At 36.2% G+C, this 14938-nt stretch overlaps 1 protein-coding gene across 1 annotated transcript in view; it reads left to right on the top strand.

Moving 5' to 3' along the window:
* SMURF2 (SMAD specific E3 ubiquitin protein ligase 2) overlaps positions 1-14938 on the top strand; it is a 122045-nt gene that overhangs the window by 64872 nt on the left and 42235 nt on the right. Inside the window, exons 2-3 of the mRNA XM_036836349.1 lie at positions 5696-5734; positions 11279-11387. Of these exons, the coding sequence (XP_036692244.1) occupies positions 5696-5734; positions 11279-11387 (148 nt within the window). The remainder of the gene's footprint in view (positions 1-5695; positions 5735-11278; positions 11388-14938) is intronic.

The following is a 14938-nucleotide window of genomic DNA, read 5'->3' on the forward strand; positions in this document are numbered from 1 at the left end:
GAATATCTTTTTCCATCCCCTCACTTTCAGTCTGTATGTGTCCCTAGGTCTGAAGTGGGTCTCTTGTAGACAGCATATATATGGGTCTTGTTTTTGTATCCATTCAGCGAGCCTGTGTCTTTTGGTTGGAGCATTTAATCCATTCACATTTAAGGTAATTATTGATATGTATGTTCCTATTACCGTTTTCTTAATTGTTATGGGTTTGTTTTTGTAGGTCCTTTTCTTCTCTTGTGTTTCCCACTTAGAGAAGTTCCTTTAGCATTTGTTGTAGAGCTGGTTTGGTGGTGCTGAATTCTCTTAGCTTTTGCTTGTCTGTAAAGCTTTTGATTTTTCCGTCGAATATGAATGAGATCCTTGCTGGGTAGAGTAATCTTGGTTGTAGGTTCTTCCCTTTCATCACTTTAAATATATCCTGCCACTCCCTTCTGGCTTGTAGAGTTTCTGCTGAGAAATCAGCTGTTAACCTTATGGGAGTTCCCTTGTATGTTATTTGTCATTTTTCCCTTGTTGCTTTCAGTAATTTTTCTTTGTCTTTAAATATTGTCAATTTGATTACTATGTGTCTCGGCGTGTTCCTCCTTGGGTTTATCCTGCCTGGGACTCTCTGCACTTCCTGGACTTGGGGGGCTTTTTCCTTTTCCATGTTAGGGAAGTTTTCGACTATAATCTCTTCAGATATTTTCTCAGGTCCTTCCTCTCTCTCTTCTCCTTCTGGGACCCCTATAATGCGAATGTTGTTGCGTTTAATGTTGTCCCAGAGGTCTCTTAGTCTGTCTTCTTTTCTTTTTTTTTTAAATAATTATTTATTTATTTATTATTATTTTGGCTGTGTTGGGTCTTCGTTTCTGTGCGAGGGCTTCCTCCAGTTGCGGCGAGCAGGGGCCACTCTTCATCGCGGTGCGCGGGCCTCTCACTATTGCGGCCTCTCTTGTTGCGGAGCACAGGCTCCAGATGCGCAGGCTCAGCTGTTGTGGCTCACGGGCCCAGTTGCTCCGCGGCATGCGGGATCTTCCCAGACCAGGGATCGAACCCGTGTCCCCTGCATTAGCAGGCAGATTCTCAACCACTGCGCCACCAGGGAAGCCCTGTCTTCTTTTCTTTTCATTCTTTTTTCTTTATTCTGTTCTGCAGCAGTGAATTCCATCATTCTGTCTTCCAGGTCAATTATCCGTTATTCTGCTATTGATACCTTCTAGTGTATTTTTCATTTCAGTTATTGTATTGTTCATCTCTGTTTGTTCGTTAATTTTTCTAGGTGTTTGTTCTTTAGTTCTTCTAAGGTCTTTGTTAAACATTTCTTGCATCTTCTCAATCTTTGCCTCCATTCTTTTTCCGAGGTCCTGGATCATCTTCACTGACATTATTCTGAATTCGTTTTCTGGAAGGTTGCCTATCTCCACTTTGTTTAGTTGTTTTTCTGGGATTTTATCTTGTTCCTTCATCTGGTACATAGTCCTCTGCCTTTTCATTTTGTATATCTTTCTGTGAATGTGGTTTTCATTCCACAGGTTGCAGGATTGTAGTTCTTCTTGCTTGTGCTCTATCACTTCTTTTTTATCCATTTATCTGTTGCTGGACATTTAGGTTGCTTCCATGTCTTGGCTGTTGTAAATAGTGCTATGAACATTGGGGTACATGTATCTTTTCTCATTAGAGTTTTCTCCAGATATATGCCCAGGAGTGGGATTGCTGAACCATATGGCAGATAATAAGTTTTTTGAGGAACCTCCGTACTGTTTCCCATAGTACCTGCACCAACTTACATTCCCACCAATAGTGTAGGAGGGTTCCCTTTTCTCCACACCCTCTCCAGCATTTGTTATTTGTAGACTTTTTAATGATGGCCATTTTGACCAGTGTGATGTGATACCTCATTGTAGTTTTGATTTTCATTTCTCTAATAATTAATGATGTTGAGCATCTTTCCATATACCTGTTGGCCATCTGTATGTCTTCTTTGGAGAAATGTCTATTTAGATTTCTGCCCATTTTTTGATTGGGTTGTTTGATTTTTTGTTATTGAGTTGTATGAGCTGTTTGTATATTTTGGAAATTAAGCCCTTGTCAGTTGCATTGTTAGCAAATATTTTCTCCTATTCCGTAGATTGTCTTTTTGTTTTGTTTATGATTTCCTTTGCTGTGTAAAAGCTTATAAATTTGATTAGGTCCCATTTGTTTATTTTTGCTTTTATTTCTGTTGTCTTGGAGACGGACCTAAGAAAACATTGGTATGATTTATGTCAGAGAATGCTTTGCCTGTGTTCTCCTCTAGCAGTTTTATGGTGTTGTGTCTTATATTTAAATCTTTAAGCCATTTTAAGTTTATTTTTGTGTATGGTGTGAGGGAGTGTTCTAACTTCATTGATTTACATTTGGCTGTCCAGTTTTCCCAACACCGCTTGCTGATGTTTTCTCCATTGTATTTTCTTGCCTTCTTTGTTGATGAGTAATTGAACACAGGTTTGTGGGTTTATTTCTGGGCTCTCTATTCTGTTCCATTGATCCATATGTCTGTTTTTGGGCCAATACTGCACTGTTTTGATTACTGTAGCTTTGTAGTATTGTCTGAAGTCTGGGAGGGTTATGCCTTAGGATTGCTTTGGCAATTCTGGGTCTTTCACGGTTCTATATAAATTTTAGGATTATTTGTTCTAGTTCTGTGAAAAATGTTATGGGTAATTTGATAGGGATCGCATTAAATCGTAGATTGCCTTGAGTAGTATGGCCATTTTAACAGTGTTAGTTCTTCCAATCCAAGACTATGGGATATCTTTCCATTTCTTTGAATCATCTTCAGTTTCCTTTATCGGTGTTTTATAGTTCTCAGCATATAAGTCTTTCACCTCCTTGGTCAGGTTTATTACTAAGGTTTTTTTTTTTTTTTTTTGATGCAATTTTAAAGGGAATTTTTTTTTTACTTGCCCTTTCTGATATTTCTTTGTTAGTATAAAGAAATGCAACAGATTTCTGTATGTTAATCTTGCATCCTGCTACCTTGCTGAGTTCGTTTATCAGTTCTAGTGGTTTTTGTGTGAGTCTTTATAGTTTTCTATATCTAGTATCATGTCATCTGCACCAATGCTCTGTTGAATAGAAGTGGTGAGAGTGGGCATCCTTGTCTTGTTCCAGATTTTAGCAGGAAGTCTTTCAGCTTTTCACCATTGAGTATTATGTTGGCTGTGGTTTTGTCATAAATAGCTTTTATGATGTTGAGATATGTTCCCTCTGTAGTTTTTATCATGAATGGATGTTGAATTTTATCAAATGTTTTTTCTGCACCTATTGAGATGATCATGTGGTTTTTTTGTCTTTTGATGATGTAGTGTATCACATTGATTTTCATATGTTGAACCATCCTTGTGATCCTGGGATGAATCCAACTTGATCATGTGGTTTCAGTTTGCTAATATTTTGTTGAGCATATTAACAGTTTACATATAATTCTGAGGTTTACAGGATGAATATCTGTGCTCCTCGGTTTATAGAGTAAAAGAGGACCTAAAGTAAAGCCCTGAAGAACCTCAAGTTTCATGGGTGGAGCAAAGGAAAAAGATCTGGCAGAAAAGACTTTAAATGAATTTTATGCTTGGTGTAAAACCAGGTGAATGTGGTGTTAAACAGAAACCAAAAGAAGAGAGGGGTTTTAGAAGAGGGAGTAGTCAGTAGTGGCAAATACCCCTCAGGGGTCAAGTGTGATAAAGAATGAAAAGTATCCATTGGATGGATTTATTAATTAGGTCCCCAGAGCTTTGGAGAAGCAGTATAGGGGCAATGGTGAGAGTAGAAGCCAAATTGCAGTGGATTGAGGCATTAGTGGATATAAAGAAGTGAAGTCACAAAGTGTAGACAGTGTTTTAAAGTAGTTTCATTATGAAGGAAAAGAGGTAGGATGGTGGCTGGAGTGGGGAGGCATGGGCAAGACTTGAGTATGTTTAAATACTGACGAGGCAATCGGTAGAGGAAGTGGAGGGACAAGTTCTTGAGAAAGTGGTGGGTTGGGTATGAGATCCAGAGTACAGGCAGAAGGATGGTGTTAGGAGAGTAGACATTGTAAGTGGAAGGAAGAAAAAAAGAATGAGTGTTGAAACAGTACGTCTGTAGGTTTAGTGACAAGAAGTTGGAGGACTTCCCATGTATTTTCTGTTTCTCTTAAGTAGGGTGTGCATTTATTTTACATCTTGAATCTTAGGATGGTGGTTAAATATTATGAATGCCTTGTCAATACTGGAGATTATAATTTGGATTTATGTATGTGTTGTTTATGTATTGATCATGAGTATTCTGTTCAGTTTATATGATGATAATAAAAGTTTAGAGAGGAGTTCTTCTTCTTTTTTTTTTAAAAGAACGTTTAATCAGATCCAATTCCAGGTTCTATATGACAACAGCACCCACCCTCTTGGTTTTCTCTCTTTCTTTTTTTTTTTTTGGCCATACCGTGCAGCATGCGGGATCTTAGTTCCCCAACCAGGGATTGAACCTGTGTCCCCTGCAGTGGAAGCACAAAGTCTTAACTACTGGACCGCCAGGGAAGTCCCTAGGGAGGAGTTCTTCTAAATCAAGTTTCTGATTTGGTACTCCGAGTTATGGCTTTAGCTTTCATGATTGAGTTTTTATGTTTTTAAACTATGACAGGGCCTAAGAGACTCTGACTAGTAAATTAGTATCTTGTGCTTACTTAATAATTTTATTCATTTACTGATGGCATCTGTGCTCAAAATTATTTTTATTTGAACTTTTAAAGTGATTAATTATATTTAGACTTGTTCCCAAGGTTTATGTTAAATGAATTTTTATACACTAAACTTCCAATAAGTGTAACTAATTGAACAGACCATTTAAACTGTGAGTAGAAGTGGGTAGAAGTTAACCCAACATTACTTTCATAGATATTTTATAAATTAAAATATGAATATATGGAAATTGGTGGTTTCCCTTCACTTGTAACAAGTTTGGATTAAAGAAGTTAATGACTGTATAAACAGTGATTTTTAAATTGACATGCAATTCACATACTGTAAAATTCATCCCTCTAAAGCATGCAATTCAATGGTTTTAATATATTCACAAGGTTGTGCAGCCATCACTGTGTAAGTGATAATTTAATGCAAGGTAATCCAGAGAATGTGGATTTGGGATAGCTATCTCAATATATTAACTTAATTTTTGAAGGTATAGTAGATCTCTCTTGTCATTGAGCCGATGTTTCTGTGGAGTTTAGATGGAGAATAAATAACAGAACGTCATTTTTAAAAATAATGTCACCAGTATCAATTAAGCTTTGTTTTCTTATGATCCTCTTCAGTATAAAATTATTTTACCCTTTAAAAAAAATATATATATATAACCCTCAATTTACATATTTCCTCCTTAGAACTATGTTTTTCCCTTGCCACCAAGCTACTCTGAGACTAGATCTTGATGGAAGACAGGAAGTGGTTCTTTATTAGAATACCAGATTTATAAACTTTCTTGCCCTCAGCTGTTACTGGTGATCATTGCTGAAGTTGCCACCACTGGTTCAGCTGTCTTTTGCTACTCTTTAATCAAAGATTGTAATCATATTTCATACCTTGCTATAGTTAGTGTTTAATTATTATTCACTGGTATTTTCAGTGTTTCAAAATGAAACTTTGACAATACAGCCTCACCATTTTAATTCTTCCCATGTATTTTTTTGTTTCCTTTACAGTACTCTGTGCAAAAAACTTGGTGAAAAAGGATTTTTTCCGTAAGTAAATTAACTTTAAATCTTGTATGTTGTGTGTAGATTCTTTGGAAAGCATTTTCAGAATTGTCTGGTTTAGGGATTTCTCTATTCAGAAATATACTCAGTGTTGTTTTATGAATTCTTTGATTCAGAGGCTTTTGACATCACATGTTTTAAAGAGGATTTTGTGTTCCTTAGCCCCTTTCCCTTTATCCACTGCCCCCCCCCCATATTTGTGTGAAACGTGTGTGTAGGTGTGTATATGCAGACGAATGTAATGTATGTTGAAGGTGTGCATACTACTAGATTTCTAGAAAAGGTTTGAGATTATTTCGTAAATACTTTTTCCCCTAACATTTTATAGGAAATCTTACCCATTCATTCAGGAGTCATTGGAAGGCAGAGAAGTTATTTAGCCTGCTTGGAATTTCCAGAGTATAGGAAAGAAATCTCTGCCACATTTGATCGTAGAACCTCTTATGTCTCAGACTCCAAAACAGACATTTAGTTCCCATCTTTGCAGTCTCTTTGCCAATCTGTTGTGAAAATTTTTGTGGCTTTATTTAGGATTTATTTAGGATTAAGTTTTGCGAGGGAAGATTGGGAAGTGTGTGTGTGTGTTTACCCTATAATATTATACTTCACATTCACTTTAAATTACTTTGTAAAAATGATATAATTTTTGGACTTCCCTGGTGGCTCAGTGGTTAAGAATCCGCCTGCCAATGTGGGGGTCACGGGTTTGATCCCTGGCCTGGGAAGATCCCATATGCAGTGGAGCAACTAAGCCCATGTGCCACAACTACTGAGCCTGTGCTCTAGAGCCCCTGCGAGCCACAACTGCTGAGCCGGCGTGCCACAACTACTGAAGCCCATGCGCCTAGAGTCTGTGCTCTGCAACAAGAGAAGCCACCGCAATGAGAAGCTGGTGCACCACAACAAAGAGTAGACCCTGCTCGCCGCAACTAGAGAAAGCCCGCGTGCAACAATGAAGACCCAACGCAGCCATAAATAAATAAATAAATATATTAAAAAAAGATATGATTTTCAGTAAAAAAAAAAAAAGAGTCCAAGCCAGCAAAATTTTTTTTGAATTTTTGAATTTTATTTATTTTTTTATACAGCAGGTTCTTATTAGTTATCTATTTTATACATATTAGTGTATATATGTCAATCTCAATCTCCTAGTTCATCACACCACCACCACCCCGCCCCGCCAGTTTCCCCCCTTGGTGTCCATACGTTTTAAGCCAGCAAAATTTGATAAATAAAAATGTTTGAAGTTAGATATAGAGAAGTTCATTAGATTTTTAAATTCAGGTCCTATCAGCCAGCAAAAACTGGCTATGTATGCTGTCTAATTTAATATATGACTTAGTTAATTTTCAAGTGTTTGATTAAAAGAAGTGATAAGCTCTTGATATATTTTTAAATCATACTTAATTCATTCCACTTGAAATTTTATTACTTCCAGTCTTCCTAGAGTAGAACCTAAATTAAAATTTATAAAATAGCATAGACTATGTAATTGAAAAATTATGCTTATATGGGAAAGCAATTAAATAGGATAATCTGGGACCTAATTAAGCAGTTTCCAGTTTATGTACCATGTGCCTTCTACCCTATAGCATGTCGCAGGAGGAGAGGCCAGTGACCTCTCTCCTTGCTGCCACCAATTAATGTTATCTTCACAGGCTGCTGCTGAACTACCCACCTCATCTCTGTTGCTAATAACCTAATAACCAATGTGTACTCCTTTACCCTCCTTAAGGTTGATCCAAGGTAGGGTTTATCCTAGTGGGACTGCAAAGTGGCCAATGGGATTGGATAGGCAGGTGACAAGGAGAAGAGGGAGGGAAGTGAGTAGTGCACACTCTTAGAGCTTCTTCTATACCCCCCAGGACAACTGGTCTGGTTTTAAAGACAAACTCTTCAGTTTTGTCTCCTAGCCTTCCTTCCCAAATTCTTTTCCTTCCCCTGGAGTCCCAAGACACACCTTCTCCAATAAAATATCAGATATCCTTGTCTCAGTTTTCCTAGGAAATCTAGAGGAATCTTACTCTAATTCTCTGTAAGCCCCTGAGAGCCGATTATTATCAATTATATGATCTTTATCTGTTCTTAAGTTGTATGTGAAAAAAAGAAGGAAAGAAGGAAATCTTCCCCTTTTTTATTGTTGTAAGCAGTAAAAATTGATAAAAATTCTTGAGTTGTGAGCTTGCTTCAGGGATAAGAAAACTAGGGGAAACTGTGTGATTATCTTTAAAACCCAGAATGGAAAAAACACTTGATGACCCTGGAAAGGAAAACAGGAAAGCCAATCCTGAGGCCTTCAGAAGGGACTCAGCCAAGGATGGAACATACCGCAGGTTCACAGTGGCGGAGGTCCTCCTGCTGTGATAGATTTATATATTTTTTTGATCTGTTTATAAGTTGAGGGTTGCCCACATTAATTTTAAAGAAAGAGTTAAATAATAGTTCCTAAATCTCTTAATTAAATTTGAGTGAGAGTGTGCGTTTATTGATCAGAATGCAGTTATTGATACTGTAATATAGTTGTTTTTGCTTGTAAATCAGTTTAAATCGTGTTGAATGGGAAATGTAAATTTTAATATGAAACATGACTATAGGCTGACTATATATATATGTGTATATATAAATATATTTAACTCTAGAAAAAAATGCAGTGCCATGTGTTGTCTTTTGGAATTTGTATAATTTGAGATAATACTATTTATTCCAGGGTATCTACCTTTGCTGAGAAAAGTTTTGCTAACTCATTTTTTGGAACTATTTTCAAACTTACTGGCTTTTAAAAATAAAAGTACAGTACATCCCCCTTCCCCCAAAATTTTGGCAGGAAGAATTTCGGACACATAGGACATATAAGGAATTTTACAGTGAATACCCATCATCTAGATTCTGCCATTAACTTTATCACATATCTATCCATTTATCCGTTATCTGTGTTTTTAAAAGAATGTTTTTATTGGTATCAAATTCTTTCTGTCTTTTATGCCACGTTTAAGTAAAAGCTTTGTGTGTAAGGTGCTTTGTTAAGGTTTGTGTAGGGGCCAAATTGAAGTCAGTGAGCTGCAACATGGTTGGTTGAATATATTTTTTCTTCCCCAATCAAAAATAAAGCTTTATTTTCTCTGGTAAGTAACTCTTTAAGTTGAAATTTTTGTTTCATTATTTGCAGCTCATTAAGTGCGTTAGCGTAGTGAGGAAGTTCCTGAGCTTTAGCTATTTTATATGACTCAGAAATGATGGGGAGAATTGAGAAATTTTTAAAAATACAGAAAATACTTTAGCTACTTCATATTTACCGCTAGAGGTCTCACTAACTTCTGAAAACTTGATATTTTTGACTACACTGGAAGAACTTGGCTCTCAAGTTAAATTCTTGTAGAATAATATAATCAGGTAAGTTGAAACCTAGGTATTTATTTTGTTAGGGAATAGAGCTTGTATTTTGTATTATTTAACAGAAGGGAAACATAGGAGGATGGGACTTAGACTTTCATACTTAAATAAGGATCTGGAAGCCACACCTACTGACTTCTGTGTGGAAAATGTTGTTTTTCTCAGTCCTAATTCTTTAACTAGTTAAGCACCATCTAAAGGGAAAGCTAGAAATGTGATTTTTGTTTGTTTTTGCTTGCAGACATACATTTATCTGTTTATTTGTTTAGATGGTAGAATCAAAAGAACAAGATAAAACGGATTCCTCCCAGGAAAAAAATACTTAATGTTATTGAAGGTAGAGGGGAAAGTATTCTTCCATTAGACACATCTACAAATGGTTAGGTATTATTGAAATACTAATATGAATAGTGCTAAACTTAATTAAACAATATAGTTAAATAGATTGCTACCCTAACTTGCCAAGTTTTTTCTTGAATACTTAATACTCTTAAATATTAGTCTTTTCTTACGTATTTGAAGTTGACAGATCACGGAATCGTAGAATTGGAAAACTGGCTAGGTGATTTCTGTCTGGCCTTAAATCTTGGCAGATTAGTATCTTGACTTAAAAAAAATTAGCATAGATATATCAAGGTACAAAATTTCTGCAATTATCAACACTTATCAACATTTCGTTTTAGTGTCTTCAGCTGTCCCTAGGAAATTTACAGTATTTCAGTATGTCTCACATCTAAACTGTTGTTGTGGTCTCTAACATTTTATTTAGTTCCACCTTCGTCCCCTGACTTTTAAAATTCTACTCATCCTACTGTTCTTCATCCTACTGTATGAAGCTTACATCAGCTTCTCTGTACCTTTAATCTTTCCTTCTCTGAATACCACTAGTAGACAAATATGACAGTGTATTTACAGCCATGCTCAAGAATCTAAAGTGGCTCCCTGTTCTCTACCTCAGTCATTCCAAACCTTTATTTTCTGACTTTTAAGCCTCTCTTACTGGATCCGTCTTATCTCTCCAACAGTATTTACTTTTACACCTTAGCACAAATGCTTTGATTAAACCCCTCAAAGTCCTTCAGATATTGTTATACCCTCCTTGGAACGCCTCCTGTTTGTCCTTTAAAGCCCAGATGAGTCCCATCCCCTCAAAAAGGGGCGGGGTGGGGGGGGAGAAAGCCTTTTTCTATTGTTCACACTCAACTTGTTCTGCTTTTCTGAGCTCTTGTACTCACTGTTGAACTACATAGTAAATGAGAGGTGTGATATAGCATAGTGGTTAAGTGCATGAAATCGAGAACCAGACTGTGTGTGCATGGGTTTAGAATCTAAACTTTAGACCCTGCCTCTGCCACTTACTACTGGGTGACCTCAGGCTAGTTAATTAACCCCTTTGTGCCTCAGTTTCCTCATCACTAAAATAGAATAGTAGTATTTACCCCATGGGGTAATTTTGAAGATTAAGAGATTTAACATATGTAAAGCGTTTAGAATAGAGCCTGACATAGTATTATAAGTGCTTTCTTTATAATCAGTACGGTCAAAAACTTGTTTATTCTCAGGAGTTTTTTTTGGTTTTTTGTTTTTAATGTATGGTGTTTTAATTTTCCCAATTAGATAGTACGGTCTTTTAAGGCAGGGTATTAAATTTTTTGTTTCAGTTTCTCATCACTCATGATAGTTAATCATTAAAACTTTTTGGCTAATTTGATATCTCTGTAGCCTGTGTTACTGTGTGAAAACTTTAATATGCTCTTTCTTTAAATGAGCTACTAAGGGAGACCGTGGCCGTGGGAAAGCTCTAAGAGAGCCAGGGATGTTTTAAGCATTCACCTTTCTGGGGTTAAAGGGCTGGGAAAGATCTATGATAACTTGTACATTATAAAGTAATCTCTAGACTTTGGTAGTTTAAGCTGAGCATGTTTTGAGATAGCAAGAAAAAATGTAGTTTTTGATATTTAATGTAGAATTAACTTTAATCTTAGTTTTAAAATGGACCACTTTTCATTTATAGCTTATCGTTAAACTTTTTATGAAGGATGGAATAATCTTTTGTAGCAAATATTAATCTTTATATAATTAATCTCCATGTCAAAATATTCTTTAATTAAAAAAGAACCCTCCCTTTTTTCCCCACAGGGCTTCCTGATCCATTTGCTAAGGTGGTGGTTGATGGATCTGGGCAGTGCCATTCTACAGATACTGTGAAGAATACACTTGATCCAAAATGGAATCAGCATTATGACCTGTAGGTTTAAACGATTTATTTGAAATGAAACATGGAATCACTGTAATTTAATATAGTCTTTGAAAAGAATCACTGAATATGATCTGAGTTTGATCTGTGGTGTAATTTGGTCCTCACAGAGGGATGCAAAACCTAGTGTGAAAGTACTTTGGCTTATTGATAGCTGGTTTTGGAAGGTGAGCTATGCTTAATAAGCCCATGAAGAACAAAATGGATACACAGTATAGAGCAACCGCCCCCCCCCACCTTTTTTTCAATCAAATAAAGGTATTAATTCACTTTAGGTCAGTTATAAGTATAAATCAGAAATCATAATTGGAGTACACTCATAGGCATTCTTTTTGTTTCTTATATGGATGGTTTCTTTCTTCTAAATTTTATTTTAATCATAGTAGCATATGTACTGTTTTTAAAAAAGCAGATGAAAAAAAAAAAAAAAAAAAAAAAAAGCAGATGATACTGTAGGTCTTTTAATGGGAACATGCAGTTCACTGTCCCATTCTTATTCCTGATTCCAATTCTCAGGGTAACTGTTTTCAATAACTTTGGCTGTTTGTTCTAGAATTTTCTTCTGCTTCTAGATATCATGCTTATTTATAGCATTTAATATAAATATATATTTATTTCGTGTTAGGTATTATTTTTACATTTTCTACCATAGAAAATGATTTAGCTTTTATAGCTGATACCTCTCATCCCATTCCTACAACATCCACATGACCCTTTCCTTCTCCCAGTCCTCCTGTATAGTTATTTGAACCTTTTCGGTTACATCATTGTTGTGTTGTTTATGCTATTATGATCATGTAAATATTCATAACTGAGTCACGTGGTGCGCAGTGATTACATTTTCTTTCTTGACAACTTCTGTTTTTATGAAGTTAATAACTGTCTAACTTTGCCATTTGTTTAGTTTTCCATCTCATTAAGAAATTCACAAACTCTTTTACAGTACTGAACGTCTCCTCTGCTTATTTATGTTCACCACATGAGATAGTCTATTGGCTTTGTTTTCTTCTTGGAGATAGCCCTCCTAGAGCGTCTATCCTTTACTTGTCTGGACTGGTAGTTCTCTAAGACCTTCTGCACAGTTGTCCTGGAACTTGCCTTTATCATTATGTTGGGAATTTCCTTTCTCTCTTCTAAGTCCAATGACTTCCTATTTTTCTGTTTACTTCCCTGTTTTGGTGAAGTATGTCTTCCATTGTTATCTTGAGGAAGAGTATAAAGATGGGGAAAATTTCTTTGAGATTTTGTCTGAAGATATATTTTGTCTTCTTACTTGGTTGATAATTTGTCTGAGTATAGACTTCTAGGTGAGACATCACTTTCCCTTCAAATTTTGAATACATTACTCCACTGTCTTCTAGGTCTAGATCAGCACTGCTGAATAGAAATACAATGTGAGCCACAAATGGGAGCTTATCTGTAATTTTAAATTTTCTAGTAGCCACATTAAAAAAAGTAAAAAGAAACAGATGAAATTAAACTTAATTATATGTTTTATTTATCTAAAATATCTTTATTTCAACACGGTATCAAAATAAAATAATCGAGTTGTTTGTTTTTTTGTTTATTTTATACAAAGTCTTTGAGGGACTTCCCTGGAGGTCCAGTGGTTAAGGCTCCGTGCTTCCACTTCAGGGGCACGGGTTCAATCCCTTGTCGGGGAACTATCTCGCATGCTGCGTGGTGTGGCCTTTAAAAACAAAAACAAAAAACAACGAAGTCTTTGAAATCAGGAGTTTGTTTTGCATTAACAGAGTGCCTCAATTTGGGCTAGCTATATTTCAGGTACTCAGTAGCCACATGTGCCTTGTGGCTACCATTTTGGACAGCGCAAGTTTAGAGTATTGCTGATTGGCATCCTGATTTTGGTCCTTCGTGATTGTTGTTTTCCACTGGAAGATTTCAGGGTATACTGTTTATGCCTGATGTTAAATTTTTTAACTATGGACTAGGTATATCTGAAATATAGTACTAGATACTTACTGTGACTTTAATCTGGATACTTAAACTCCTTAGTTATGAGAAACTTTTCTATTTATTTAATCATCTATAGATGATTTCCTCTTCTCCATTGTATTTCTTTCTCTCTTTTTCTTTTTCGAGAACTCCTGTTATTTGGATGTTATCCCTCCTGAATTGATCATCATTTAGTTGTCCTGTCTTTTTTCTCTCATATTTTATCTTAGTTAAAAAAAAAAAAGTTATAATAAAAAATTTTTGTTCTAGTAAAAAATTAAAAACTACCATGAAATATTTGGGCTGTTTTCCCAACTTTGTTTTCCAGCATTCCTATTTATTGTAATTTCTGCTCTCAAATTTTAAATTTCCAATATCATTTTGCTTTCTGACTGTTCCTTTTTCATAACTTACTCTTATTCCTAGACGCAATATCTTCTCTGATGAGAGGAGTAGCATAATTGTAGTTTTTTTCTGTTGTATTGCCTCTCTTTTCTCAGCTTTCCTTTTTTTTCTGTTAGTTTGGTTTGGATTTCTGTCTTTTTATATTTAAGGGGAGGCACTTAAATGTTGATTGGAAACTCTCTACCCATGGGTAGAGCTGATCAGCTTCGTAGGGTAATCAGGAGTAACTGTGACACTTTCTGCACAGAATTCTCCCTCTCCTTCCTGGGGGCTGTATTCTTGGATGCTTGTGTTCATGGATCTGAACGGCATAGGGATGCTAGGAGGTCTCTCCATTCACTAGATTAACCTCTTCTTAATACCCTGTTTTTATTACAGAATTTCACCTCCTCCCTCAGCTGTGCCTAGTGTCCCTGAGTGCTGCCAGGTTTTGAGGATGAATTAGGTTGGGGAAAGGATTCAGGAGGTCTTTCCATTCCTTTTATTTATTTTATTTTTTTATTTTTTAAGTTGAGGTATAGTTGATTTACACTTTCCATTCCTTTTAAATACTTTGACTTATCATTCTGTTTCAGCCTCATTATCACCATTGGAGTATATTGGGCTTACAGTTTGGGAATATTTCGGGGCTTGGTGGCAGCAATAATCTTGTTTCAGGGAGTCTTGCTCCTTGCAGGCTTAGGTTTCAGTTTTCTACAGGTTGCTAATTCAGTTATCATATGCCCTCTAAACTTCTCCCATTTTGTGAACATCTCCCAGGTTATAAACATGTTAAATGTCCTGATATCCTGACTTTCCAAGTTTTTAGCCTTTTAAGCTTCACAGTCATTCTATTTCATGCTTCATCAACATCAGCTTTTCTTCCAAATGTTCCACTTGTCTTTACCTACTATCTATGTAGCTAAGCTTTTGAGTTCTTAATCAGATTCTTTCTTTTCTTTTCTTTTTTTGGCCGTGCTGCGCAGCTTGCGGGATGTTAGTTCCCTTACCAGGGATCGAACCCGTGCCCCCTGCAGTGGTAGCACAGAGTCCTAACCACTGGACCACCAGGGAATTCCCTTGATCAGATTCTTTAAAGCCATTTCTTTTAGCTTCAATCAGATCTAAATTCAGCCAGGGACCCAGCTACAACAGTGAACAAGGCATAGTCCTCCAAGCTTACAGCCACGTGGTATATAAAG

This window comes from Balaenoptera musculus, chromosome 20 (assembly GCF_009873245.2).
Source record: "Balaenoptera musculus isolate JJ_BM4_2016_0621 chromosome 20, mBalMus1.pri.v3, whole genome shotgun sequence".
In the NCBI taxonomy this organism is placed as follows: Eukaryota; Metazoa; Chordata; class Mammalia; order Artiodactyla; family Balaenopteridae; genus Balaenoptera; species Balaenoptera musculus.